At 42.0% G+C, this 27,459-nt stretch overlaps 1 protein-coding gene across 1 annotated transcript; it reads left to right on the plus strand.

Moving 5' to 3' along the window:
* Nucleotides 1-1,438: 1,438 nt before the first annotated feature.
* kcnh6a (potassium voltage-gated channel, subfamily H (eag-related), member 6a) lies at nt 1,439-26,178 on the plus strand (the record flags this gene model as incomplete). Its single annotated transcript, XM_079176955.1, has 16 exons — nt 1,439-1,514; nt 5,095-5,325; nt 7,156-7,305; nt 7,501-7,604; nt 8,065-8,374; nt 10,105-10,307; nt 16,887-17,312; nt 19,076-19,493; nt 20,044-20,243; nt 21,569-21,821; nt 22,452-22,645; nt 23,333-23,432; nt 23,532-23,828; nt 24,719-24,887; nt 25,478-25,685; nt 25,897-26,178. The coding sequence occupies 16 exons, from the start codon at nt 1,439-1,441 to the stop codon at nt 26,176-26,178; spliced, it is 3,621 nt and encodes a 1,206-aa protein (XP_079033081.1).
* Between the last annotated feature and the right edge of the window lie 1,281 nt (nt 26,179-27,459).

Here is a 27,459-nt window from a genome sequence, read left to right on the forward strand (position 1 = left end):
CACACACACACACACACACACACACACACACACACACACACACACACACACACACACAAAAGCTTATCATGACTACAGATTGATATAATACACTAGAAGTGTGATGGCAGCCACAGACAGAGAGAGAGAGAGAGGATGCTGCTATTTTGAGCTCAGAGACTTGTGATGTGGAGTTAAGCAGAGTAGACTGATGAGGGTCTGCACTTTGTCAGTGTCAGACCACCGTCAAGTCATCCACGATATAATAAACATCACTCCAGGAAGTGGATTTCAAAATAAAACATCACATTATTAAGAAATACTTTGTGTTAAGTCATGCAATGTCCCCAAATCCCAACATATCCAGAAATTGTTTGTCCCCAAATCATTGCCCCTTTTATAACATCTTAATTTATTGTAGCCTTCCACTCTAACATTTTAAAAAGAGTAGATTTTGGAAGCATTTGAAGGCACTATAACAACAACCTGACTATATATAAATATGACCAAAATGGCATTAAAATGTCATATGAGGCATTATAAATATAAACAAATTTAGTGATTGTGAGAGAAAAACAAATCCCATGGGCAAGGATTTCAGGGCACTATACTGAGTTACAAAGTTTTGGGATTTGGGGGTGCTGTAAAAAATGTGGGGAATATAACAAATAACTTATTTCGGACTACCACTAAACTACCCAAATTGGAGAAGGCATGCCATGGCTACATGACTAAATATTCACTCATACACCCCGTGTCAGCTACCTTTAAGAGGCATTGAAACAATTTCCAATTTAGCTCGTAATCAGAGAAACAGAAAGACATTGCCTCTATTTTGAAAGTCAATCGATATGTACTTCCGTTTTTGACCTGGTTAACTCAGAGTGACTAGTCGCAGCCCACAGCCGGTCCTGTCGAGCCGGGTTGAGGGGGGGGGGGGGAAGGTGGAAGGGGAGAGGATCCAGGGAAACTGGCTCATACGAGCCTGGTCTTCGCTGTAGCCTACTTACCGTGCAGCGTCTAAACCTGAGAGAGAATGCTTCGATCATCAAAATAACAAACCGAGATATCCTGCAGCTTCTATTCACAACTTCTTCTCCAAAAAAACAAAACACGTTCTCTTCTTTGCCTCGAGGTAAGCAAACAGCAAGGAACCCGTTTTTTTTTTTTTTTTTTTTTCAACTGCATATGGATTTTGAAGTATCGTAGTCTACTCCCCCCCACCCCCCCAATATCCGCGTGCAACATCCTGCATATGCCATCACCCAGGCAACCAGACCCTCTCTCCATCACCCTCCTGCGCTCCGGCTCTCACCACCATCATCTGCAGCCTCCGAGAGAAACCAAACCCTCCCTTTTGACGCTCGTCCTCCAAGTGGAAGCTGATTTTTTGGCAATTCAAACATTGTTATACTTGTAAGGTTCATGTGTCGGAGAAGTCTTTCCTCTCAGCACCAAAATGCCTGTGAGACGCGGTCATGTTGCGCTCCAGAACACCTACCTGGACACTATCATCAGGAAATTCGACGAGCAAAGTAAGTGCACGTGATATGATGAAGTTTTCACCATGAGATGCTGTCGAAGTGTGAGCGCGCGGTTGGCCCTCCAGGAAGCGATTATAAGTGCAAAGAAAGTGCGTTAAAAAAGAAGTGTTTGCCCTCCTTTTATGGTACTGTGAGGTAATAATGTACTCAGTACTCAAAAAAAGGATTTCTGTCAGGAAATGGTTATCATCAGTAGGAGCAGTGTGCCATCACAACGTGCATATGTGATTGTTAAAATAAAGCATTGTGAATGGAACAGCTGCTGGATGTTACAACATTTTGATCACAGTGATAAACAATGTGGGTAAAAGTTAGCCACACCATGTTGTCTGTTACAACAGGGCTACAGCCTATCCTTTATTTGTCATGTTAATTTAGACTCTTGAACCGGTGGCAGACGGACAGGCTTTTAATGTTACATTGAAAAGTCTTATCTAATTTGTATCAGAGATGTTTGCTCACCTGATGTCTAATATAATGTTCCATTAGCTCACATGTTCCACTGAAGTGAGAGACCAGCGCTCACACATTTAGAAAGAAAAAAACAACTCTTTTTGTCCCTGTGATAAAACATTCATGTTGGATTTTATATCTTCTTTTAACCCATAGGGTTATTTATTTATTTATCTTTTATCTCCGTTTTACCTAAAGCTTTTGTACATAACACATCAGCAAGTTACATCTTTGTTCATGTAATTTATTGTTTAGAAATGCTACAAAACCATATTTTCAGTCTACTTGTAAAGTCAGTTTTCCCTTGAAGGCCTAACTCTATGGACCATTAACCCTGACATGCTGATGAGATACTGACCAAACATGGAGAAATAGCTGCTCTCAGTTTTAGTCTGATTCAATCTGGCGGTAGTAACACTTGAATCTCTGAAACCTCTATTATGTAATGCCTCTACTGTATGTCACTAAGTGTGTAATGTGCACGCGCACCCACATGCACGTGCCTGACCAGGTGAGTGCACGTGCCACCGTGTTGCTGCTAAGCAACGGTGTGACGATCAGTTTCCCCTTTGAGTCCAGGATAAAGACTTCGGACGGGATGTGCTTTCCTCTAGAGGAGCTCGTCCATTTACTTTAAAGAGAGGGACTTAGGAGAGAGTCCCCTCCACTCATCTGTTCAGGCAGCAGACAGGGAAGAGCTGTTTAACCCAGTTCCACCGCAGGATAATAAAAGGGCCAGTCAGAGGATATGTCCTTTTCATTCAGCTCACTGAACTCCTCCATTAGCAGCCTTTGAACCAAACTGTCCTGCTTCACTTTCATGGTTGCTGATGCTGCGTACATTACAACCATCAATAACAGGGACTGGATGGTATGAGCATGGAATCAGGCTACTATTACGTTGTTTTTTTTTCTGAATAAAGATTAACTTGCAGTTAATACTCAAAGGTTTGACATTGCAGAAAGAAAAACATTACTATGGTCCAGTTTCCATTGGTGGAAGGAATATACAGGTATCAATACAACAATGTAAAAATACACCATGACAAGTACAATTCCTGCATTATACTCAAGTAAAAGAAGTATTATGACAGACAAATTCTGCTACACAAATTGGTTTAATCTTTCAAACTTTTCTCTGATCTTTGCTTCTTTTATGAAATACTGGAGAGTTTTACCTGTTTGGGCCCCAAATTTAAAAATATTTGAGAAGTTCAGAGGGGAAATATTTCTTTGGTGGAACTGCTAACAGCTCCTGGACATCTGAAACATGACAAGCTGCCCGAATCTTGAGCAATGCATTGTATTTTATCAGCCTATCATATGTTTTTTAATGTATGTGGCGTATTGAAAGCAAGATAATTGATATGCATGTGGGGTCGGGGCAGATATATTTGGGTGGGCTTCTAAAATAAATGCCATATATGTGGAAACACTGCTATAGCCTCAAAGCAAAGATCATATAGATAAAGTAAAACCATTCCAAACCATGCAAAACTAAAATGGTGAATATACACAGTATACAGTGGTACAGCTCCACTTCAAGCAACCATAGCAGTACAATTCTGCTTTTACATTAGTGCATGAGTCATACAAATCTCATGATACAGTTATGAACATACAGGGGGTATTATTGTACATTGAGTAATATTATGACTTTAAGTACATTGATGATGATTGACATCATGATGATATACTTCAGCAACCTTTTCAATGCAGGGCTGTTACTTGTAACAAAGTATTTCTATGGTGTGGTATTTGTATTTTTACTTGAATAAAGGCATACTCCCCCCACCACTGGCAGTATGAATAGAGACGAGAACATGGAAACAATCCATCATATAAAAAGACAATACCTCATCTAGCAGGATGATTATATGGGCACATAATTATTAGAGACAGCTGCATTATTCAAGTTTAATTAAAATGTCAGGTAAAATCTTACAGGCTAATCCTGATAAACGTCAACAACCTGTATTTCCATAAACTATGTGACAGCAGGTGTGACCGAGCCACAGAGGCTCTTATGTTAAGTGCCCACCTGCTTCTCCTCAGTCCCTTAGGATAAATTGTGACGTTAATAACATTAGCACCATGGAGAGGTGGACTTCATTAGCTCCACTTGAGTTGATTGTCGAGTGGAGACCATGCAGTGGAGTTTAAACATCATGTTCTTTACACTCTAAGTGTATTTGTATTATAATATTGTAAAGAATGTTTTTATCAGTATCTAATCACTTAAAAAACAGCCAGTATATATTCTGTATAATTGAATTAAATGTCAAATGTTAACGGTTGTTTTACCATATGAAATGTTATTAGGCCCTAGAAGTGCATCGGAAGGTAACAGCAAAGATTGCAAAGCTCCAAAGGAGAGCTAAAACTCTCTGTTAGCTTAAATGAAAGCTAGCTGCTGTGATTGCCAGCTAGCCTTAGCAAAAGCAAAAACTACTTTTCTCCCATAACTGAAAAAAATATTCTTGACAATTCAAAAATATTAGTAATTCAGTATTTATATAAATGAAGCAGCAGCTAAATCCAACCATTACAAAAAGTAACAGCAGCTAACGTTAGCTGAACTTGTCCTGCTAAAAGATTGCTAGCTAGCATAGCAAAGTAAGCTTCATTCCTTAAACTGTTATTTTGTCAGCTCTCTGACATTGTGGGCAGTATAGCAGACAACAGACTCTTGCTCTTCATATTATGGTAAATGGCTTTTAGTAAAGCACCTTCTAACAATGTGTAAACTACTGAATACTCAACAATACTTTGAGTATTTTGGTAACTTTTCTTTAATTAATTCCTTTAATTCCCCACAGTGTTAACTGTTAGCCTTATCTGAATTGAGGCTCTAGGATGAAGATCTGTGCGATTGTGGTTAAATTAAATTACAAACATTCCTTTATTTATTAATAACTATACTGAGTATATATTATTATCTTGTGTGGTAGACAAAATACTTAAAGAGAGTTTTGTTAGTGGATCCTATATGTCTTATAAATAAATGTGTTACTTTCTTACTTACTTTGTAACTTAAACCCACAGTCACTATACCTCCACATAGATTTATTGCCTTTTTAAACAGGAATATGACGCTAACGTTTCCTCCTCCCTTCAGATCGCAAGTTTCTAATTGCCAACGCCCAGACGACGAACTGTGGCATCATCTACTGCAACGAAGGCTTCTGCCAGATGTTTGGTTTCGCCAGGGCAGAGATCATGCAGCAGCCCTGTACCTGCCAGTTCTTGGTGGGGCCCGGCACCATGAAGAGCGCCCTGGCCCAACTAGCTCAGGCCCTGCTTGGTTCAGAGGAGCACAAGGTGGAGATCCTCTACTACGATAAGGAAGGTAAGACACCGGAAGGGAGAAGTGCTTGCAACCTCAGATACCTGGCCTAGCGGACAGCTTGGTTGTTATGAAAACAGTTAATCATAAAATTCATCCTCATGTTCCACTGATCAACAATCCATTTTTTTTTACAAGAAACCTAATTGGACAGATTCCAGACTTTTACCCTATCCTTCATTTAGTAATTTGCTCCTATTTTGTCCATTTGGCAGTCACTGCACTTAATTTCTGATGGAGAAAATTTATATTAAGATGTATCCAGCAGATTGTTTGCTCCTGTGCTCTATGCAAACATTTTAGGTTTTAGCTTATACAAAGTGATGAATCAAAAATTTGCAACATCTAACATGTCTTAAAACACAAAATTATTAGACCAGTTAATTTGTTTCAATAAATAATTGATATTACTTCTCATTCAACAAGTAATATCACCAACAAGACAATCCGTGTTATTCCAGGAACATGCAGAAAGCTTTTAAAATCCTAACTAACTCAATAAGGTATTTTAGTCCCTCCCATTTCTGTTAAAATCACATTTAGATTTTCTTAAAAAAAAAATCAAACATGGATATCACGATTCATCAGGAAGAAAAAAGATCTTAATCTCGCGCCACCATGTGAGGAGACAATTCACGGTGACCTGCCATGTTTTTCTTTCAGACCTTGCAGACTCTCCTTAATAATTAAAAATCAGTCATCTTGAGGCTTTAAATCGTTGTTCTCGGCACTAAGTTGCCTCCTCCGCAAAACCAGGCAGGCACGTTCACACACACTCTAATCACTTTAATCGTTCTCCTATGGGTGCACATTTATTTAGACTTACCTGTTCTGCCATATTGGTTTTTCTGGTACACCCTTAATCCCTGCAACCCTCCCACCTCAACAGAATTGTTTTGTGCTTTTTTTCACATCCTCCACTTATACTTTTGTGCAAAACTTAATTTTTGCAAGCAGAAATATAATTATCACAGTTATGCAAGCATGAAGGAATGAAGAGTGTAAAGACGTAGAGAGAGTGCCATTGAAACCGTAATGAGAGAGCAGAGTAAAAATATCATAGCAGAAATAACAGAGCGAGACGGACGTTTAAACTTGGTAACAGTGGAATTTTACTGAACGCTCCCTCCTCTCAAAGCGCCATTTCCTCTTCCCTCTCTGACTTCATCTTAATGCCACTAGTTTCAGACTAACCAGACCATCCGTTCAATTCCTCCCTCACCGTTTTATCTGTCACTTACACAGAGTTACAGAAACACGAGGGCAGAGGCACGCAAACACTCCAGGCTCAGGACGATTACTGTCATCAATCCATTCACTGTCTCCTCACATACACAGATACACACACACACACACACACACACACACACACCTACACACACACACACACAACACAACACATGTATTTTGCTACTTTGGACATTTGGGCATGGGGCGTGCAGTCTAGAGCGCTGTTGTCATGGAAATGTGATCAGCATGCGGGCTCGAATCCACTAAGCATCTATTTCTTTTGTCTCCTGCTTCCTACTGTGCTTCCAGACTGAACAGGTGGAAAAAAATTGCGAACAAGTGGATACAATGTGATTCAGATTGGATGTGTGAATGGGACTGAATGCTGGAACTATTTGTGTGTGTGTATTTTTAGACCACACTGATTGCAGAGTGAAGTTTAACCTGACGGATGTGTTGCTCATTTAGCCTTTTTTAGCAAGTGTATGAGGCAAATCAGATGGTTGCTATTTTCTCTTTTTGAGGGGGGGTATAGCGGTCCCCGGTTCAAGTCCGAGAGCCCCCTGCTTTCCTACTAAAGTGTCTCTCTTTCTGTGTCTATAGGAACCTGTAGACCATGCCTGGTAGACGTTGTCCCCGTAAAAAATGAAGAAAGTCTTGTGATCATGTTCATCCTCGACTTCCAGGAGCTGATTGATCCTTCTCTCAAGAAGTCAGGCCTCAAGCAGAGAGTTGCCAAAGGATTGATATACTGTAAACCCTTTAACATTTCACTTATAACTTGTCTGCATGACATACTTTTCATTTTCAAAAAACAGATTTTTGCAAACATATATATGAACTACTTGTAATTGGGTTACACAAAACGATTGTATGTGAACATGATTTGTAGTAGATAACATTGAAGTTTTGTTAACAGCTGGGCTGAACACAGACTTTCCCCGTCAGGTCAGAATCGCAGGTTGAAGATGAGGCTACCGGTGCTGCGGTCCATGCGACAACCTTCACTTTCCAAAGATCAGTTTGAAGGAGTGGTAGTGGACTACCTGCAGGTGAGGTCACACATTCACAACACTCACAGGAGATAATACAATGCGGTACGCTGGCGTGTGTGTCTTGCATTCTGCTGTAGTAGTACGTTCACGACAAACTCTTCTGGTGCAGGCTTTGTCACAGTTTGACATTTAGCAGCGGGAATTGTTTGAAATTCAAGGATTGATTGCTCTTCCCAAAGGACCCCAAAGGGAAAACTGAGGGGGAGAAAATCTAGCATTGTTGAGTTTATCTTTCTCTTCTCAGAGTCTCCCCTTACTTTTGTTTAGAGTTCTCTCATGTTTTGATGAAGCACTTCTTGTGTGAAACTATTTCCTGACAGTATCCATACCTGATTTGTAAAACACAATTTCAGTTTGAAATGCTGTAACTGTTGAAAGATAACACATTTCTTTTTAGAAATGAAATTTTTATTTTTGTACACCTCAGACAAGGCTTTCTGCTCTCTGCCCCTGCCAGCCAAACAGCGAGGAAGTCCCGCTCAAAGAGTTTCGTATCCCATCCAAGGAGAGCTGCATGCAGTCTGAGACCGAAGCCCTGATAGAACAGGACCTTGATCCTCCACCCCTGGCAGCCCAGTCCTCCACCAAGCGGCGTTCCCTGCTGACAGACCGCCTGGACCCCAGCAACGCCTTCCCCAGGGGCCCGCTACCTCGGAGCTGTTCTCGGGACAGCGTCCGCAGCCTTCGACGCGCCTCGTCACTGGACGACATTGATGGCATGAGGGCAGAATGGAGCTGTCGACCTGTGGACGTCCAAAACAACAGCAGTGAGTGTCTGACTGGGGATGAGAGCATTTCTTTATTTGTCTCTGAAAAAAATGAAATATCTTTAAAACACATACTTTCAACATGTTAGTGATACAGATGTATCACTGTATCATTCTAACTCAAATTACATAAAGCATGCATCATTACATCATTTTAAAAGTTTGATTATGTCATGATTTGACAACAATTGATAATACTGAATAAGTGCCAGTTCAAGCCCCTCGTGTGAACTATTATTTAGAAGTGTAATATTACAAATGTATTATTTTGATATAATAACATACTTTAATTTAAAGACGATTGTTTAATATTAACACAACCAACAGGGAATTACGTAAGTTGAATCATATCAGAAGTGTGGTCTTGAAAAATAATGCAGAACATAATTCACAAGAAAGTTCTCTTTGTCTGAATACACATCAGGTCGTGTCTATGCTGTTCAAAATAGACAAGTAGCAACATGTTTGGAGACTGGAAACCACAATGGATTGTGGGAAATATCTTAATTTTGGCACAACTCAAGTTTGAAAATCATTGTAGTTTACCAAAACTGATACTTTTCTCTAAGATATTTGTCGGTATTGAATTATGAAGGCAGAAGAGGGGTTCCCTTCCTTCATTGAGTCCATTATATTCTACGTAGGGACACTTCAGAGTACATTATCAATTATTTTACCAAGGCCACTTATCAAGGTTAAAGGAAAACAATTGCTTATATTAAAAATGAGTAATTTGTTAGTTTCTTTGGTCAGTTTAACCCATGCCTGCTCAAAGAAGCATGACTATTGTTGCGATTAATACCTGCAATTTACTATAGTTTGCACAGCATGTTGGCTAAAATGTTGACTAAAACAGTTTGACTTGTCATATTATATTTTATATTTGGGCTTCTTTTGCCTTTATTAGATATAGCGAAAGTAGAGCGACCACAGGAAGAGAGGGACGCAATAGTAATAAGTCTGACGGCACCACAAGTTATTCTATTCCATGATCTTAACACACCTGACAGCCAATCAGAAATGAGTGTTTACCATGGCCTTGGTATAGTATTTGTTACAATACTGAAAATGTTGATGTTAAATGAAAGATGTAGTCGATCAGATATGATGAAATTGATGTAGAAGCCAGAACTCCATCTTCTATAACAAGGAGAGCATTGCTCTGAGCGTGTGCAGCCACCTGATGATTGTTCCAGCAGAGACACACAAATCAATCCCTCTGTCACTGTGTGTGTGTGTGTGTGTGATTGTCTGATTCTGTGTGGGTTTGTGGTCCATTTGTGGTACAATTGAACACTACTGCACATATATCGTCTTCTTCTCTCAGGGGAAGTCTCTTGTGAGGAAACTATCATTTTTGTGCAGGTTCCAATCATACTCTCAATTTGTCCGGCACATTTTCTTTCATTTCATCGTATTTGTACGGCCATCTCAGTCTTTGAGGCTGAGGGGAAATACAGTCTGTCCTGATTCCCCTGTTGAGGGAAAGAAAAAATGGATGAACAAAAACATTTAGTTTCTAAAACATTTCTTTTAACATTTGGTCACGATTTGACCTTTAAACCTGGACACTTCATTTAGAAGTATATCATTATGAATAAAAAAACCCCCTCATAATTCGATTTACATTTTCAGGTATTCGTTTTCTGTTTCACGTCTCACAATAATTCATAATTTTCCACAATCTGCTTTTGAATCTTAATTGTTGATGTTGCCGCTGTCCGCTGTAGATCTGAAGCCGAGCGCTCTGAACTCTACGTCGGACTCGGACCTGATGAGACATCGGACCATCGGCCGCATCCCTCAGGTCACTCTCACCTTTGGCTCGGACCGGCTGAGACCACCTTCGCCCACTGAGATTGAAATCATTGCACCCAGCAAGATGAAAGACCGAACACAGAATGTCACTGAGAAGGTCACTCACGTCACTCAGGTAAGACGAGTCCTTTAACATCTCAGTGAAAAAGGAGATAACACTCTGACATTGTTGGTCGCGTTAGCTTTTTTCATTAAAAAATGACTCATTGTAATTAGTAATTTTGTTCAATTATGATGACACAGAAGAGGCCGATCGTTTTCCTTGAAAAATATTGGATGAAATTATCTTTTTTGAGTCCAGTTGAGCCTCATATTTAGAGGTTGTGGTGACAGAGTTTCACAACAGCTTTGTCTGCTGGCTTTTTTGGGCCTGAACGTAAATATTTTTCACTCTCATCGGAAAAATAAATGATATTTATCACATCATATTACTCCTCCCGTCATCCTGTCAAGTGTAGCTTGTATGGGCATTTTTGTGGTTAATCTCACATCCAGTCATTGTCGCTTCACATGGACACTTCAGACAAAGATGTTTTAAAAAATGTTTATTGCTTCTGGCTCCCTGGAGATGCTAAAAAAACGTCTGCAGTCGCAGGGTGAAAGTGTGAGAGAATGATCTCACCTGAGGTGTGACATCTACGCCTGCAGCAGCACAACACTCTGATCAGCCACCTGTCGTCACACCGCGGGTGTGTCTGCTCACATTTTGGCACAATGTTACCTCACAGACAGCAGCGCAAGAAGTACCTCAATGGAAAAATACTTGAAGACGAGTTAAGTTCCAGCTTTTAAAATTTGACTTCATTGTGAAGAATGGTCCCCATCTGACGGTAATAATGAAGAGCGGGGCAAAAATCCTTGAGTTAAATGTCTAGACAATACTACACATTGTCTTGTTAAACCACACTTTCCTATCTTATATTATTATTAAATCTGACCCTGCAAAGTAACTTTTAACTGAAGCATTCGATAAATAATGTGTGATACTAACCACAATATTTACCTCAGAAATTCAGTGGAGAGAAAGTTGTCTCAGAAACTGGCGATAATATAAGCTGGTACTCGTACTTGAGTGAATGTTTTTAATTTACACGTCTGCACAAACACACAAAACCGAAACGTCATGGACTGGCCTGTTTGGTGCAGGATGCAATTTCAGGCTCTTTGGGGCTCCCTCAGTGCGTCACGTTCACCCAGTTTATCTGCGGGGCTTCCACAGCGGTCAGTGGACTCTCTTTCCAACCAGCCTGAGCCAAAGGAGCAGCGCTTTCAGATCACTTCACCTGTTTCTTTGGTTTTGTTATTCAGCAGGGTTGCTCCAAAAACTGCCAACAGATTTCAAAGAAATGTGTCCGTGTGGGCCGAAGACCAAGTCATGTCGTATTTGGTGAAAGAAGCACTTTACATTTTGGTTCATAATGTGGATAATGGATTTCTTGGTTGAATCAATCAGTATACTTCATGCAGTCTTGGTGTATAATATATGTTCATAAGCCACCAAAAAACTTTTCTGTATGTTTTTTTGACATTTGATTACATTTTCCTATAATTGGTTGCTAAATTCATAATTTTGTCGGCTGATTTGACCTAAACTGCAAACACATAACGTAAGCCTTAGATTTGGATTGCTTCCAATAGCACATCAATTTATTATTAATCAGTGTTACATTTCCATGGTTTTTGTGCTGCGCTATTACCCTGCTGCCTTGGTGGTGGTGAGATCTCACTTCTTCACACCAGGGGGGGAGAGTGGTATCGACAGCCGGCTACACAATGTGGAAGCAACGTGGCTTCTGTGGCCCTGGAAAAACTGACAGGAGGAACAGACGGGCTCCTTGAAAGCCTGGCAGAACACTTGAGTTGTTATCTCCTCTCCGCTGACGTCACGTACAAGTTAAAGAGGGTAAAGAGGGTTTCTCTGTGTGAGCATGTCGGTGGAGTGGAGTGTCAATAGGGGTTTTCTATTCTTCATGTTTCTGTTGGAAGGTAGACGTATTGCAGCTCTCTGTCACTGGTTGACAGGCCGCACACGGGACGTCTTCATCTTCCAGAAATGTGTCTTTAAATCTTGCTTTTGGTAAAAACAGGGGGCTGAGGTATTTGTTCACTTGTTTCCAGTGCAAATCAACTTGTCTCAGTAGCTGATTTTAAAATATATTGTATAAATGAAGTATCTCGTGGCGATTTATGAATCTCCCTCATTTTGTGATATTATTTCTTGGACATTTAAAAGGATTTAGTTGCATTAAAAATGATTAATGATCACATTTAAAGATATTTCATCTTGTGTTGTGTTTTGGATTGATACTGTGTAAATCCTTTTGCATTAGGTTATGCTTTGGAGTTTCAGCTGTCGAACACTATATTTACTGAAGGTCTTTGGATTTTCAGCTGATGAGAGCTCTCTTGTTTTACTTTTTTATTAAGAAGGTAGCAAAACAAGCATTTGTTTCAAAATGTGGTGCTTAAAATGTCCTTAATTTTTAGTTTTTCTCAGTACTGCTGTATCTGCTGTATGTAGCCCAACGTATAGACGCGGTAACTAGCAGCATGGAGAACGTGGGGACTCCCTGTTGATTGTGTGGGAGTGTGTGGGGATGCTTCACAGCAGACACTCCGTGAGAGCAGAGAGAGGTTCTGGTGAGATGTAGTTATGAAAGCGAGCAAAAAGGGTGACGGCTGTGAGGCTATTGAGCGGCACTCGGTGGCTTGACGCTGATGCCAGTGACCTTGGCCTCTGGAGCTAATGGAAGTGGAGGACAGCAGGCATGCTCTCTGCGCTTCTGTCAAACCACCAACTGCAGTCCCCTCTAGCCGTCTTCATGCTGGTGTCAGTCTGAGATCTTGTCCGGTTCTAACAGCTTGACTCACGGGGGTATCATAGTCGTGGGGTAACAGACGAATGTGCAGCCATGAAGCTCAGGTTTCAGGTCACAGTACAGCTGCTGCCGTCATGTGAGAACTAACGGTGGTGGTGATCAATAACCCCGCCAAGTGCAATTTTGTCTAAAGAATTAATATGTTGTTTACACGTTACTAAATCTATATGCAAATGCTGCCTTTACTTTTTGTTCTATGCCGTTATACAATAATATTGTTCATCATAGTGCCTTTCTAATTGGATTTCGATTGGCACCTTACAAAAAGGGAAATGAAGGTTGTCATTGATCTTTGTTCATATTGATTTGTCTGCATAACATGAAACACACAGTGTGATTGACGAGAATGTAGCTTGTAAAAGATTGTAGGAAAAGCACCCGGCACTCTGTTACTAATGTGTGTGGTGCCCCCTGGCTTTGAATGAGCTCACAACAGGAGACTGTGGAGATTCAGTTTTGAATTAAATAGAACTTTATATTAGTTTTTGAAAGCAGGCACCATGATTTGATTTGTGTGTGCACAGTCGAAGTGTACAGGTGTATACTCAAAAAGAAGTATTATGATCTTTAACATGCTCATTGATCAAACTCATTATTCAAGAGCAGCCATCAAGCACACGTTTATCAAAATATAAGAGGATACAATACTGTCCTCCAATATACTGTGGGAATTCCCCCAAACATTTCTGGCCACTTTGCCTCCTTCAGAGTGAAAGATGAGGTTGTTTCTGGCTTCTTTATTAAGTACAATCAGTTAATTAATTAGCCATGGCCATATTGACAGTGATACAATATTATAGCCATGATTGACTTAAAAGATAATACATCTTAATGACTCTTTGTAACTTATAAAACATCACATGGGCTCAGAAGAAAATACACACATAAGTAGACGTGGTGGTAACACATTGCATGTAAATACAGAACTATTTCTCAAGTAGCTAAATCAGGCTGCCAATATCAACAGTGGAGTGTATTCAGTAGAATGCTAAAGGAAGGCTATTGCTTGTTGAGCACCAGGATGCTGTCATTCATAGAGCCACAGGATCATTTTTTCATGTTTGAAGGAGGATCCCGCGGTGAGGGCTGGGCTACAGGGAGGGAGGAGAGAGCAGGAGGGAGGGGGATACAGATGGATGGATAGGGGTTTCCTCCCTCTCTCTCTCTCTTGCACTCTCTTCGCTAGCTGTTTACCCCGTGGTGCCCTTCAGCATGAGCTTCAAGCACAAACTTCAGCCTGTGAGTACCTCAGCCTTACTGGGTGTCTCACGCTCCCTGGTGTCCTCCTCAAACTTTCTACCTCCCTTTTCAGCTCCACTTCCCTGTTTATTTGTTGTCCCTTTCCCTCCTCTTGCTCCCTCCCGTCATCCTCCACCTTACCCTTCTTGCTTACCTTCTGTAGCGGCCACAGGTGAACAACATCAGCTTTATCCATGTTAAGCTGATGCCATGTCGCCTTGCTATGACAAGTCACAGATTTAGTCTCGCAGCTTATTCTGCTTTTACAACATTTTGCTTTTGAGTTGCACGTGTTTTAGGTTTACTGAAAGGGTGTTTTAAGTGCAGCAGTCGGTTTGTGTGTTTCTGTTTAGAGTGAAATACGACAGCATGAGGACATTTTGCAAGAAGAAATTTAAGTAAAATGAGTTATATGTTACAGATTTTGCACTTTGCTTTGTGACTTTATTCAGAAGTAGGGATAAAAGTAGTATTTTCTGGTTTTCATAGCAGATGACCAACAATCCACAGTCTGTGAATATTTAGTATTATCACACTGGCCTTTGTGATATATATCATGTTCAGTCTTTAAGCTTCTTTTTGTATTTTACACCTCAACTGCCTTCTCAATCAAACACAGGTGATCAAATGTGTAAAGAGTGAACTCTTTCTATGTTAATTATAAAGTCAGAGTAATGACACAGAGCTGTTGCGTGCGTCGGTGGCAGTTGTTCTCTGGTCCTCATTATGAATTAGAGCTGTGGCCAACATCAATAACTTATCATTTCTTGGATGAGTGAACTTTTGCTCGTGTGTTTACATTGTCATTACTGTGTTGTCTTTTCACATCTGTTCAGCTGCTGTGGTCATTTGCTGACACACAAAGGAGTGCCAGAGGTTGTTGTGTTCAGTGAATCCTGTGAGGTTTCCCAGCTTGTTTCTCAACACTGTGCCTTGTCTATTGGTCAAAACTGATTTATGGAGCAAGAGCAGAAGCCATCATCCCGCTGTCATTAATACCACTGCATGAAAACTGTACAAGCCGTGGTTATTCCGAGGGAAGATCGAACTTCATATCCCCCCTTTTTTTGGTTTACCAAATATGGCCATGAACATTCAGTAACTTTTTTAATGTAGCGCTTTGTCCTTAAGAGGAAATGTACTTTTAGTATGTCTGACCGCTGTTGTCATCTAAGCTGGGAAAGTGGAAAGAAGAACTAGAGTCTAAATAGACGATACCACGTTAGACTTTCCTGGTGTTCCCTATGTGAGTTTAGTTTTTCACTCCGCTTCTACTCGTTATACGAGTCCAGCTTCTTTTGTCAGGCTCTCATTTGCAAACAAAATGCAAATAAGGGTCGAAACACTGGAGGGTTTGTGAGGAAATGGAAAGACAACAATGCACAAAGAGTATTTGTTAACATGGGTTAGTAAGTTAGTGTCGACATGAGTGTCAGCAGTGGGCCATCAGAAATATGCAATTTGTTAGAGGAGAGCATTTTCACACCAGCAATGACCTAACCTTTCAGAATGAACTAAAATCACTCCTCTGCATGGCTCCCAATCGATGCCAGCACTTATTTTGGTCCACAATTGATCAGAACACTCGTAGAAGAGGTCACATGGTCTCATTAAAGTGTTGATCACATGGTGCAACAGTGGCAGGTGAGGCTGCAGTGGGCTCTCTAAAAACAGCAGTTAGCGATTAGATTTTTTTAAAGTGCCTGTGGAGAGACTCTGTCAGAGATGAGTTTGCGGTTTTTGTAGAAGTCTGTGGTTTTTGGTGATGCAAGAGAGGAGATGGCCGCTACAGAGCAGGCAGGTAGGGCTGCAGAGGGTTTGGAGGAGCCTCCTCCTCTGCTGCTGTGGCCGACACCAGGATGAGAACGTGGACATGGAGGCCCTAATTGTCGTACCGGTCAGTAGGGTCGTAATACTCATCGCTTTAATGACTCATTCTCTGTTTACTTTTGTGTTAGTCTGCTTGTTAAAGCAATTAGACAAATCACTCAGGGAGGGGTGGTAACACTTGATGGGGCTTTGTGTTGATGATTTTTTTGCCTTGCTAAAGGCTGGAGTTTTTACTTTTGTTTTTGCTGCATTCAAAATGTTGTATCCTGAGAAACTCACAGAGTGTGGACATGTTGCCATTAAGGGGCTGTGACATTTTCTCCATCCAAACCTGGTGAGAAAGAATCTTTGTAAGACCGTCGTTAGTTACCTCTCAAACACAGAATATTACACAATAAAGCCTGACTGGCTTTGGCATATCGTGTCAAGCCACAAAACAAGCATTAAAACATAGTGTGTGCAGCAGCCAATCATTTCTGCATACACAGTCCCTGCTACTTTATTGTGTGAATATTCTGGAGTTAATCATGAAATTACATTTTTCAAGTGAGTGTTGGCTGTTTTGTGTAGGAGATGAACTACTAAAATAGAAACAACATACAGTATCTTCCCTGTTTGTCTTCAAGTCTAAACTGTTTACCCACAAAATGAAAGTGGAGGGTGAATTATGGGGCCACGAGTCATGAATTTGCTGTCCTACCTCCCTTATCGATAACATCCTCACCATCCTGTCCGTCTCCCTTTAGGTGTTGTCCCTCGGTGCTGACGTGCTGCCAGAGTACAAGCTCCAGGCCCCACGCATCCACAAATGGACCATCCTTCACTACAGCCCCTTCAAAGCGGTATGGGACTGGCTCATCCTGCTGCTGGTCATCTACACCGCCGTCTTCACGCCGTACTCGGCCGCCTTCCTTCTCAACGAGGTGGAGGAAGAGCGGAGGAGAACCTGCGGCTACACCTGCAACCCGCTCAACGTGGTGGATCTGGTGGTGGATGTCATGTTCATCGTGGACATCCTCATCAACTTCAGGACCACCTACGTCAACCACAACGACGAGGTGGTCAGCCACCCGGGACGCATCGCGCAGCACTACTTCAAGGGCTGGTTCCTCATTGACATTGTGGCCGCCATCCCCTTCGATCTGCTCATATTCCGCACCGGGTCCGAGGAGGTGAGAATGAAGGGGAGAAAATGGCCTCACAACACCAACATACATTTTAATTTGTCCGATGTTGTCTGAAAAAGATAAATGCTGTTTTTTCACAGCAGACAAAAGGTCAGACAAAAGTGTGTGTAGAAAATAACATTAGTGAGTGTTCTATGTATGCATCTCAGTAGCTCTTGCCAGTGAGCCAACTAAATAGAAGGCAGCCATTAGTCATGTTATCAGTTACGCCTGTCTATTCCTGCCACATCATGACCAAGCTGAAATCCAGCCTGCAATCCCAGCTGTGGGATTTGTAGTTGTTGAATCCTAACAAAACAATTGTGGTTTAATCTTAGTTGCCCCTCTCTCTCTACCTGTGTTTTTTGTCTCTATCTCCACTGTATCCCCATAAAATCAATGGGGAGTTGAAATTACTGTGCATTAGTAGATAATAAGGATAGAAAACCCAGTCAATATGTTTCAGCTTTTCAGAGAGACCAAATTGTCTCTAAGAACCCCTTTGAGTGGCAGATGCTAACAGAGGCTAGCGAAGTGGGTAGGACTCTCTATTGAATCATCCCTGAAACATTTAATGTGGGGTGAACAACGGAGGGTTGTATTCAACTTTGCTGACACATCAACCCCTTTTGGACGAGAACACCACTGACTGGTTTTCTGAATTGCAAACTTGAAAAACGGTTAATGAATTAATTGGAAACAAGAAACAGGTTATGCAGTTGCAGAAAAATTGTTTGTTTGATGTTCTTGGGCGGTGGGGGGGTTCAGCCTTTTTGCCTTTCGTTGTGTAGAAAAGGGGGAGAAAATGCGAGGGGTATGACATGCAACTATGCAGCAAAGTCTCCGGGTCTGAGAGGTGAAGTCTATGCTTAAGTGCCTTAAATTTGCATTCTCTCGAATAACCAGCAGGGAGCGACTGTTTCGGGTTGCAAAAATAAATCAGATTTGATAGAAGTCTATGGGAAGATGACCCTACTTATCACTTGATATATTGCCTCAGTTAAACATTGTGAACATGAGTTTATGGTATCAATCGCTAGTTTGAAGTCTTCTTCAATGCAGCGTGATGTTACATTTAGTAAATTAAGGTCCCAGTTAGAGTAAAATAGACGATAAAGCATGGTGTGCTTTACAGCATGGCTACCTTGTGATTGACAGGTTCGTTACCACAGCGTTTTCCGGTCTGGGAGTTGTCTCCGTTCACAGTGTGTTTTCAGTTTATGAAAGTTAATTGTCACACTTTGTGTTGACTTAAATGCCTTTTTCAGCGTTTGGCATCCATTAGCGTTACAGCGTTACTGTAGCTCCACCCTCTCGCTTCACCTCTGGTTGCAGAAATCCAAGATGCCAAAACGCCAAACTCAAGGCTTGAAAATGTTAGTCCACAAACCAATGGCTGATGTCACAGTGACATCCACTTTTTATATGCAACAAAGGACCCAAGTCCGGAATCAAACCCGGGACATTGCAGTTAGATGGCACGCACTGTAACAACTTAGCTACTAAGACACTAAGATGTTAGTGGGGGGTGTGGGCGATTTCAGGTCAGTTAGGTGTTCGCTTTATGTTAACCAATAATTTGATCTGTGCTTTAATATGTTATATGTCAATTACTTGCATACTTCCATTTAAGTATCAATACACTTCATATCTGCAGCCAAGTAGTGTGTTTAAACGCCAGTGATTAATGATACTGGTTTGAGCACATTTTACAGTGGCACAAGAGCTTCCTAATATCACTAGCATGAAGTCTTCTCTCTCTCCACCAGCCTCAGACCACCACTCTGATTGGATTACTGAAAACAGCCAGACTGCTGAGGTTGGTACGAGTGGCCAGGAAGTTGGACCGCTACTCAGAATATGGAGCTGCGGTCCTTTTCCTCCTCATGTGCACCTTTGCCCTCATTGCTCATTGGCTGGCCTGTATCTGGTATGCCATCGGCAACGTGGAGCGCACAAGTTCTGCACGCATCGGAGGATTGAAGATTGGCTGGCTGGACAACCTGGCTGATCAGATTGGTAAACAGTACAATGATAGTGACGCGGCCTCGGGCCCCTCCATCAAGGACAAGTATGTTACAGCCCTGTACTTCACCTTCAGCAGTCTGACCAGTGTGGGCTTTGGGAACGTCTCCCCCAACACCAACCCAGAGAAGATCTTCTCCATCTGTGTCATGCTCATTGGCTGTGAGTAGAGTGGGAGTGAGTCAGAAATCAGAGCAGCCTCTGGAACAAATAAAATACAGTTTCTAAAGCGGCATGTGCAAAAAATAGAAGACAGAATCAGTGTGAAAACCAAAATTTAAATCTTTTGTTTGTGATTTGATTGGATCAACCAATGGTGGCAATATTTAGTCTTCATATTGTTGTCATGCAATAGAATTCAGACATTCTGTGTTTCTAAACAAATGTGTTGTTATGGTGGGACAGCATGTGAACCAGAACTAACACTATAGTGGGACAGCATTATTAGTGTTCACAAGGCGACTCATTGAAACATCCATACATTGACATATTAGTCAAAAAACATATTAGTCTAAAATGAATACATTTTACAAAAATAATCTCAGCATGTTGCGAAAGAAGATTGATTTAAAATACAGAAATTTCTTTTGCATGTTAACCTGTTTTTGTGAAATAGCTATTTTCAAAATATAACATTTATCCTCCAATGAACATTTATCCGTAAAAATCAATTCCTCCAACATACAGTATTTCTGTCATCTGTCCCATGCAGCTCTGATGTACGCCAGCATCTTTGGTAACGTGTCGGCAATCATTCAGAGACTGTACTCAGGCACGGCCCGGTATCACACCCAGATGCTGCGGGTGAAAGAGTTCATTCGTTTCCACCAGATCCCAGGAGGCCTGCGACAGAGGCTGGAGGAGTACTTCCAACATGCCTGGTCCTACACCAACGGCATCGACATGAACGCTGTAAGTCTTGTAAATCGTTCATACACACACAGGATCTTGTTCTAGTTTACAGGAGGCAAAGGACTTACGTTTGGGAAGGAATATTTTGCTGGAAAATGGATGTGTAGACAGTATAAGGGATGGAATTGTTTCGATATATTATAACAGAAAAACCTTTTGTTGTCTGTGGGGGTATAGCTCAGTGGCAGAGCATTTGACTGCAGATCAAGAGGTCCCCAGTTCAACTCTGGGTGCCCCCTGTCCATCCTGTTGTTACAGTTGAATGTTTCATCTTCATAATCGCGATTGCTGTTCTTGCCACTCAACTGGTACAACTGTTGCATCCACAATTTCTAAAATCATTAGTAAACATGCTGGTTTGTGAACATTAGCTTGCTGTACAGAATGTGAAAAATGTTGACAAATGAGTTGTTTTTTTTGCAATATTCTAAAATCCAATGGAAATGGAAAAATCCCATTTGCTTTTTGTTGAGGGAACCAGTTTGATACTAATTTCGGGGCCGGCCTTAAAAATACTTCATCCTTGCAGCACTCTATGACCCAGACCCAAACCTGTATCATAGTCAGCTTTCCCCCCCTCTGCTTCAAACAGGTTTTAGGGATTCAGACGAGCTACCATATAGAAACATTAAAACATCATCTACACACACACACACACACACACACAACCTGTCAAACCTGGGAAATATAACATAAAGGTTTGTCATTTGCTAACATTTCGGTTTTAGAAATGATTTGCCACCCTGCCTCTAGAGGGCACATGCAGGCACTCTTAAACACATCACCATGGTGCTCACTATGCACACACAGCAGGTGAGAGGAGTTTGAAAACAATCACCTGTGACTCAGCATCATGTGTGGGGGTATAGCTCAGTGGTAGAGCATTTGACTGCAGATCAAGAGGTCCCCAGTTCAAATCTGGGTGCCCCCTTTTACTTTAAATACACAGGAGTGTTCTTACTAAGCTTGGACAAATGGGAGACTGTAATTTTAGCGGTGATGTGCGTCATATTGCTGTATGGGTGTGAGCTGCGAACAGCACTGGAGCATTACACAGTCAGAGCGCAGCATTAGTGCCTGCCAATTCAATGTGTGAACAGATAATCACTGGGAGCCGCTGTCCTTTGTACGCTGCCTGAATCAATCTGCTCTCCTTCTCTCACCCCACATTTTCCTTATTATGTACCTTTCAGATTCATTTAGCATTTTCCGTTTTAGATGAAGTGGTTTTGTAGATACGGGTCAAACAGATACAGGAAAAAAATACGAATATCATGGAGAAATATTTCCGCTAGATTTACCCAATGCCCTCTGTTGCCCTGCAGGTTTTAAAGGGTTTTCCTGAGTGTCTGCAGGCTGACATCTGCCTCCATTTGAACCGCAGCTTGCTACAGAACTGCAAAGCTTTTCGAGGTGCCAGCAAAGGCTGCCTGCGGGCTTTGGCAATGCGATTCAAGACCACCCACGCTCCACCGGGGGACACTCTGGTCCACAGTGGGGACATTCTCACCGCTGTCTACTTCATTTCCAGAGGCTCTATAGAGATCCTCAGGGACGATGTGGTGGTGGCCATACTAGGTGAGCTGCAAGCTACAGTTGAGGTTCTGCTTACTTTGTCCTTTTTCCATCTATTATTTTCATTATCAGCCACGCATTTAAATAATCAATAAATCATTTCACTGAGAAAATGTCAATACTAATGACCAATGCCCATTACAAATAACCAGGCTATCTTGAAATAGCAAAACATCAACAAAATGTTTCCCGTTTATCCCTTTTTTGTTTCTGTTTTTAGTCCACTTTCTTTGTGATAAAGCCACAGCCGCCACTCACACTGCCCTAAACACTCACAACACACGTACACACTGTGTGTATTCTCTGTGTGTTGTGTTGCCAGAGGTGTTTGGGCACAGCTCCACTTCCATTCCACAGTGGCATTGATCATCAATAGGCCCACACACAGCAATCTAGGCTGCATAGGTCATGTCTTTTCCAGCTGTGATCATTCACTTGTTTTGAGCAGCAGTGCTGTTGAGGATCAGTGTCACTCTGGTGCTTTGTTTTTCATTAGTTTTGGATCAGATTCATCCATCAAAATGTTAACTATCAGTTAACTATCACTGTTACTAGCAATGACTTGCTCACTTCTATTGATTTACTCTCACTCTTTTCCCATGCTCTTCTTTCCTTTTGTTGTGATTTCCATAGGAAAGAACGACATCTTTGGTGAGTCCATCAGTCTGTATGGGAGGCCGGGTAAATCCAGCGCTGACGTCAGGGCTTTGACCTACTGTGATCTTCACAAGATCCTGAGAGACGACCTGCTGGAAGTGCTGGACATGTATCCCGACTTCTCCGATGTGTTCTGGAACAACTTGGAGATCACCTTCAACCTGAGAGATGTGAGTGCCACCAGAGGGCGATGTTACGCGTAGAAATACCATCCTTACAGCGACCTTATTGCTTTTTTTTTTTTTTTTGCCTCAAGGCCAAAGAAAACATGTTTTAACTAGTTCCATCATTTTATTAATTTATCGTCTGACGACAACTTAAATAGGTACACTGTGGAGTTGACGTTATACTCAAACTCATACATTTAACATTTCACACTAAGATTGATGCTAAAAATGAATTTCCTGCCTCATGAAACATTTGTAAAATTGCCTTGAAATTTATCGGCTTGTGATGGTTTTTTTAATCCTCTTTTACTGGCATACCTCCTCCATTTATGGCACTTAACTGCCTCTATGCACAGCATGCCCAGCAAGACATTGCTCTGTAGCACCACAAGGGATCACAGACTCCACAGGGTGCCTCAAAGTGGTGAAAGAAAAAAAGACATCACTTAGTCGTACCTGCTTAGACTATTTCTTCTCAGTTTTATGTTGTATCCCTCTCCCTATGTTCTGAGAAATATTCTGTCCTATGTGCTGGTGCGCTTTTCTTTTTCTTGGGGATCCCCGGCTGCTGCAATGTGGATTATTAGATTTAGCATACATAATGATGTAAGAATAATACAAGAATGCATATATCCTTCAAGTATGAGTTCCGGTGTGTAGTTTTGAATTACTGAAGCTGATATGTATCAGGCAGATAGAATACAGCAGCCAACCCCGGGCAGGGACTCTGAATGTGGCTACCGCCGGACAAGACATCGGAGAAGCTCCCTGCGTCGCCGGAACCGACCAGGTGAGTGACGGACAAGGCCGAACACGCGTCCACATGTTTCTGTTTTGACTAACCTCCACATTGTCTTATACTGGCGGTCCTGTGACAATGTCTGTACAGACGGCATGGACCGTGAAGACTCTTACCCCGATCAGACCTGTCAAATGGCAAACCACCACCAGGGCACGATGGCAGAATCCCATTGGGAAGACCTCTGCAGCAGTGCTAGCATCTGTTCTCAGTCGAGCGATGAGCGAGATGAGGAAATTAAGTCCATGGGACATAGCAAAGGGGAGCTGTACCCCGCCAGGGGTGACACCAGAGACTACCCCCCGGCAGTGGTCAACCTCCTGCCTCACAGTGGACCCTCGGCTGGGATGGGACCACCTGTAGACCTCGGAGGACCACCATACTCAGGTAAAGACTACCTACAAGCCCTTCATAGGTCATATCTGGGTAGGCTCTAATAGGCCCGATGGAGCCTTCAAACATTTTAGAGGGGTACCAAATTCATTTTTAATTCACAATTCCATCTGTGTCCTCTTCAGCACTTTCCCAGCCACATAAGGTTTCCTAAGCCATAGATTCGCTACGTGTCTTTCTCTTTGAGGATGACATCAGATGCCACCATGTTTCTCCGGATGTGTCAGGGACATCATGTCTTTAATGAAATGAGAATAAATTGAACATTTTGCCAAATATCTATTGAAAATCTGGGACTCCTCTTTTTGAATAAAGTGATGACATGTAAATGCCATTTGATGAAGTTGGTAACCTAACCCATCAAATATTGAGCAAAAATGGAAAAAGTTAATGTTGGTTTGCAAAGCATAGAAAGATAATACATGTGTGTATTTTTGCATCAGCTTTTTTGAAGTGGCTGCAACTATAGTATATTACGTATGTTAAAGGAGAAATGTACAACATTCAGTGCATTAATATAGCAGCAAACGACTATTTGCTATGTAAAGAGATAGTGGAGTAATGTCAACCTGAGCAGAGGGTGGAGTCACTCTCCCTCTGTGTGTATTGTTATCCACTCTTTGTTGACATAGCCGGGCAGGCAGCACATGCTTTTAGTGCATGTTAGTGCATTAGTGCATGTGAGCTTGCCCCACTGGTTAGCTCACAGCTGCTGCTCTGCATTGTTCTCACTGATAACTCTGCCCAGACAGTGTAAACAGACTGGTTTTCCTAGCCCACCTATTTTTCCCACCTGTTTTATGATTTTTGCTAAACAGAAAATATAGCGTTTGAACAATGAAAAATGAACTGTCTCTACTGAGGGTTGTTCTTCTTCCTCACAGCAGCAGCACCAATCAGCATGTCAGGACTGTATGGCTACTGGCCGGACCGCAGAGACAGCCAGAGACGACAGTCTTCAGCCAGGGCCAGTTTCCACGCGTCACCCTGCGCTGAACATCGGCCCAGTGAGCTGGAGTCCAGACTGGAGCTGCTGCAGTCCCAGTTAAACCGGTGAGGCGGTGTAAATTATGATGTGTATGTGTTTGAGACTGTTTGTAAAAGAGGGGGCATCCGGATTTGAACCGGGGACCTCTTGATCTGCAGTCAAATGCTCTACCACTGAGCTATACCCCCTGTTGATATTGAAAGGCCAGGTGATGAATTTTTTTATCATCAAAGCCAATGTTTACTTTTACGTCACGTGTGTTTGTGAAAGCACCTCCCTTTCTCTCCTGCTGTGTTTGCATATTGATTCCCAGCATGGTGTTAATGTGTGATGCATGTATGAGAGAGAAGGGGGAAGGGAAAGACAAATAAAAATAAGAAAAGGGTCAAAGGTGAGACCGAAATATCCTCTGTAAAGTCAGCCATGTATGTGCTTCTCTTATCCTGGCCTGTATACCAGATGTTATTACTCACGTACGCCTATGAGGGAGAGAGAGGTGCTGTAGAGCGATCAAGAGAGGAACCTAGTGGACGTTTTTTGAAAAAGACTCGTAAAAAGAGGATTACGCGTTCCATCCAACATCAGTAGAAATTTAAGTTGGGTGTTTTTATGATCGGGAAAATAAATTCCTGTTGTCTTTCTTTATTCTACCAAGGCTGGAGACGCGTATGACAGCAGACATCAATGTGATCCTGCAGCTCCTCCAGAGGCAGATGGCTCCTGTGCCTCCGGCCTACAGCGCTGTGTCCCCCAGCCCTCACCCCCCTCACCCCACTACCCTCTACAGCACAGGAGCACCCACAATCCACACCGTCTCTCCAATCCAGCCTGTACAGATCGACAGCACTGCCTCACTCCTGCAGGTGTTGTGTTCAGTGTACATACATACAGTTATAACGTTAGCATTCATTTTTTGATCTTCATCAGTGTAATTCCAGTGACGTCATGCAATTTTTATTTGTAAATTAAAGGAAGGAGCTTTGTTGATACTACGTACAAACAACATGAACTGTGAAGAATCAAAAAACAAGGAGTGTAACCGGCAAAATGCCACATCCTTCTCTCTCTTTCCAGACTCCAGACTCTGACTTCAATCACAAATCCAAGGACTCCCTCTCCAGTGGGATCCATCTCACGGTGGCCTCTGATGACACGATGTCCATGTCGCCGGAGGCCGACCCAGCACATATGCCCTCTGTGGACCTCAACCCTGCTAAATTTTTAGGGGCCCAAGAGCTTCCTGGACTGCTATGTGTCAGCCAGCGCTTCCCCTCCCTCCCTGAGCACCTGGAGACCCCCACAGAGATGCAGGAGATCCAGAGGCATGTCTCTAACCCTGTCTTGCCAGGCAGCTAGAACACCAATTACCAACACCACCCAAAAGCCTGCTCCTTTGGGACGGGACAGCCATATGTTCCCCACTCTGTTACTTCCCCTTTTCCTCCCTTCAAACCTCCTCCGTCCTGTTGAGATGCTGCTGTAGGGCGTGGGACGCCTTGCCTTCCACGTCACTGAGGGCTCAGAGTGCCTCCTGTTTCTTACGTACAGACTCCAGCGTTCCTTCACACCCGTCCTGTGCAATGATGAGATTATTCCTGCCCAGCAGGGTGGGCACAGTGTGAGACATGAATGGACAGTAAAGACATACAACATATACCTGCGTCATGCTGTCGCTGGATCCCAAACCAAGGTTTCTTTAAGGAGAGGTGAAATGTCAAGGACTAGTAATATGTTTCACAAGTGAAGAACTGCATTCACTTTGTATACGAATTGCACAATTAGACTTGAGCTTAGAGAAATATAATCATTTATTTTAAATTGAATTTATTTCCCTGATATTAGAGATGTATCGGTCTTAACAGGAATACATCTAGTAAATGTAATAAACTATGAGTGTTATAAGTTAAAAAAAACACTTTTGTTGTTTTAGTGTATGTTCAAACAAATATCAAAAGTAATATGCAGTAATATACTGTAGCTGTCTGTCAACCCCGAAGGATTCAAGGCAGTGTTGGAGAAGCACTCCATGAAAAGTGTAATTTTCATCTCATATTTCACGCTCCGACATTTAAACATGAATAAACAGACTCGAACAAGCTGAACGGAAAAAAGAACAGAAAACGCTTCATAGTTTCTTGTACATTTACACGTAGCCCTGACAGTTTTGTTTTTGAACACGACCGCTTTGCTTGGTTCCCCCTGTTTCTGTGTCGGTGCATCTGCTCTGTTCAACTCTTCTTCATGGTTTCACAATGTACCTGATGTGTTTATCTGAACAGTGCCAACATTAGAGGACGTGTTCTCGACTTCTCTAGACTGCGATACTGAAACAGGTAAAAGGAAAAACTGCAGAAGTTAGCTTTGCATCAACTGAGTGATGTGAAGTGGACGGTAGCTGTCAATCACACACACACACACACACACACACACACACACACACACACACACACACACACACACACACACACACACACAGAAACGTAGCCTCAAGGCGTCCTCTGTTAAGATGATTTTCCAGTTCCAACCACAGGGTGAATGTAAAGACTTTTTAAGCATTTATAATTCTGTATAATGTTTCTTGAAGCACAAATTCCTGTTATTTATCTTTTTTTAGATTAAAGACACACCGCAGAGTTA

Source organism: Pholis gunnellus (genome assembly GCF_910591455.1).
Source record: "Pholis gunnellus genome assembly, chromosome: 17".
NCBI lineage: Eukaryota > Metazoa > Chordata > Actinopteri > Perciformes > Pholidae > Pholis > Pholis gunnellus.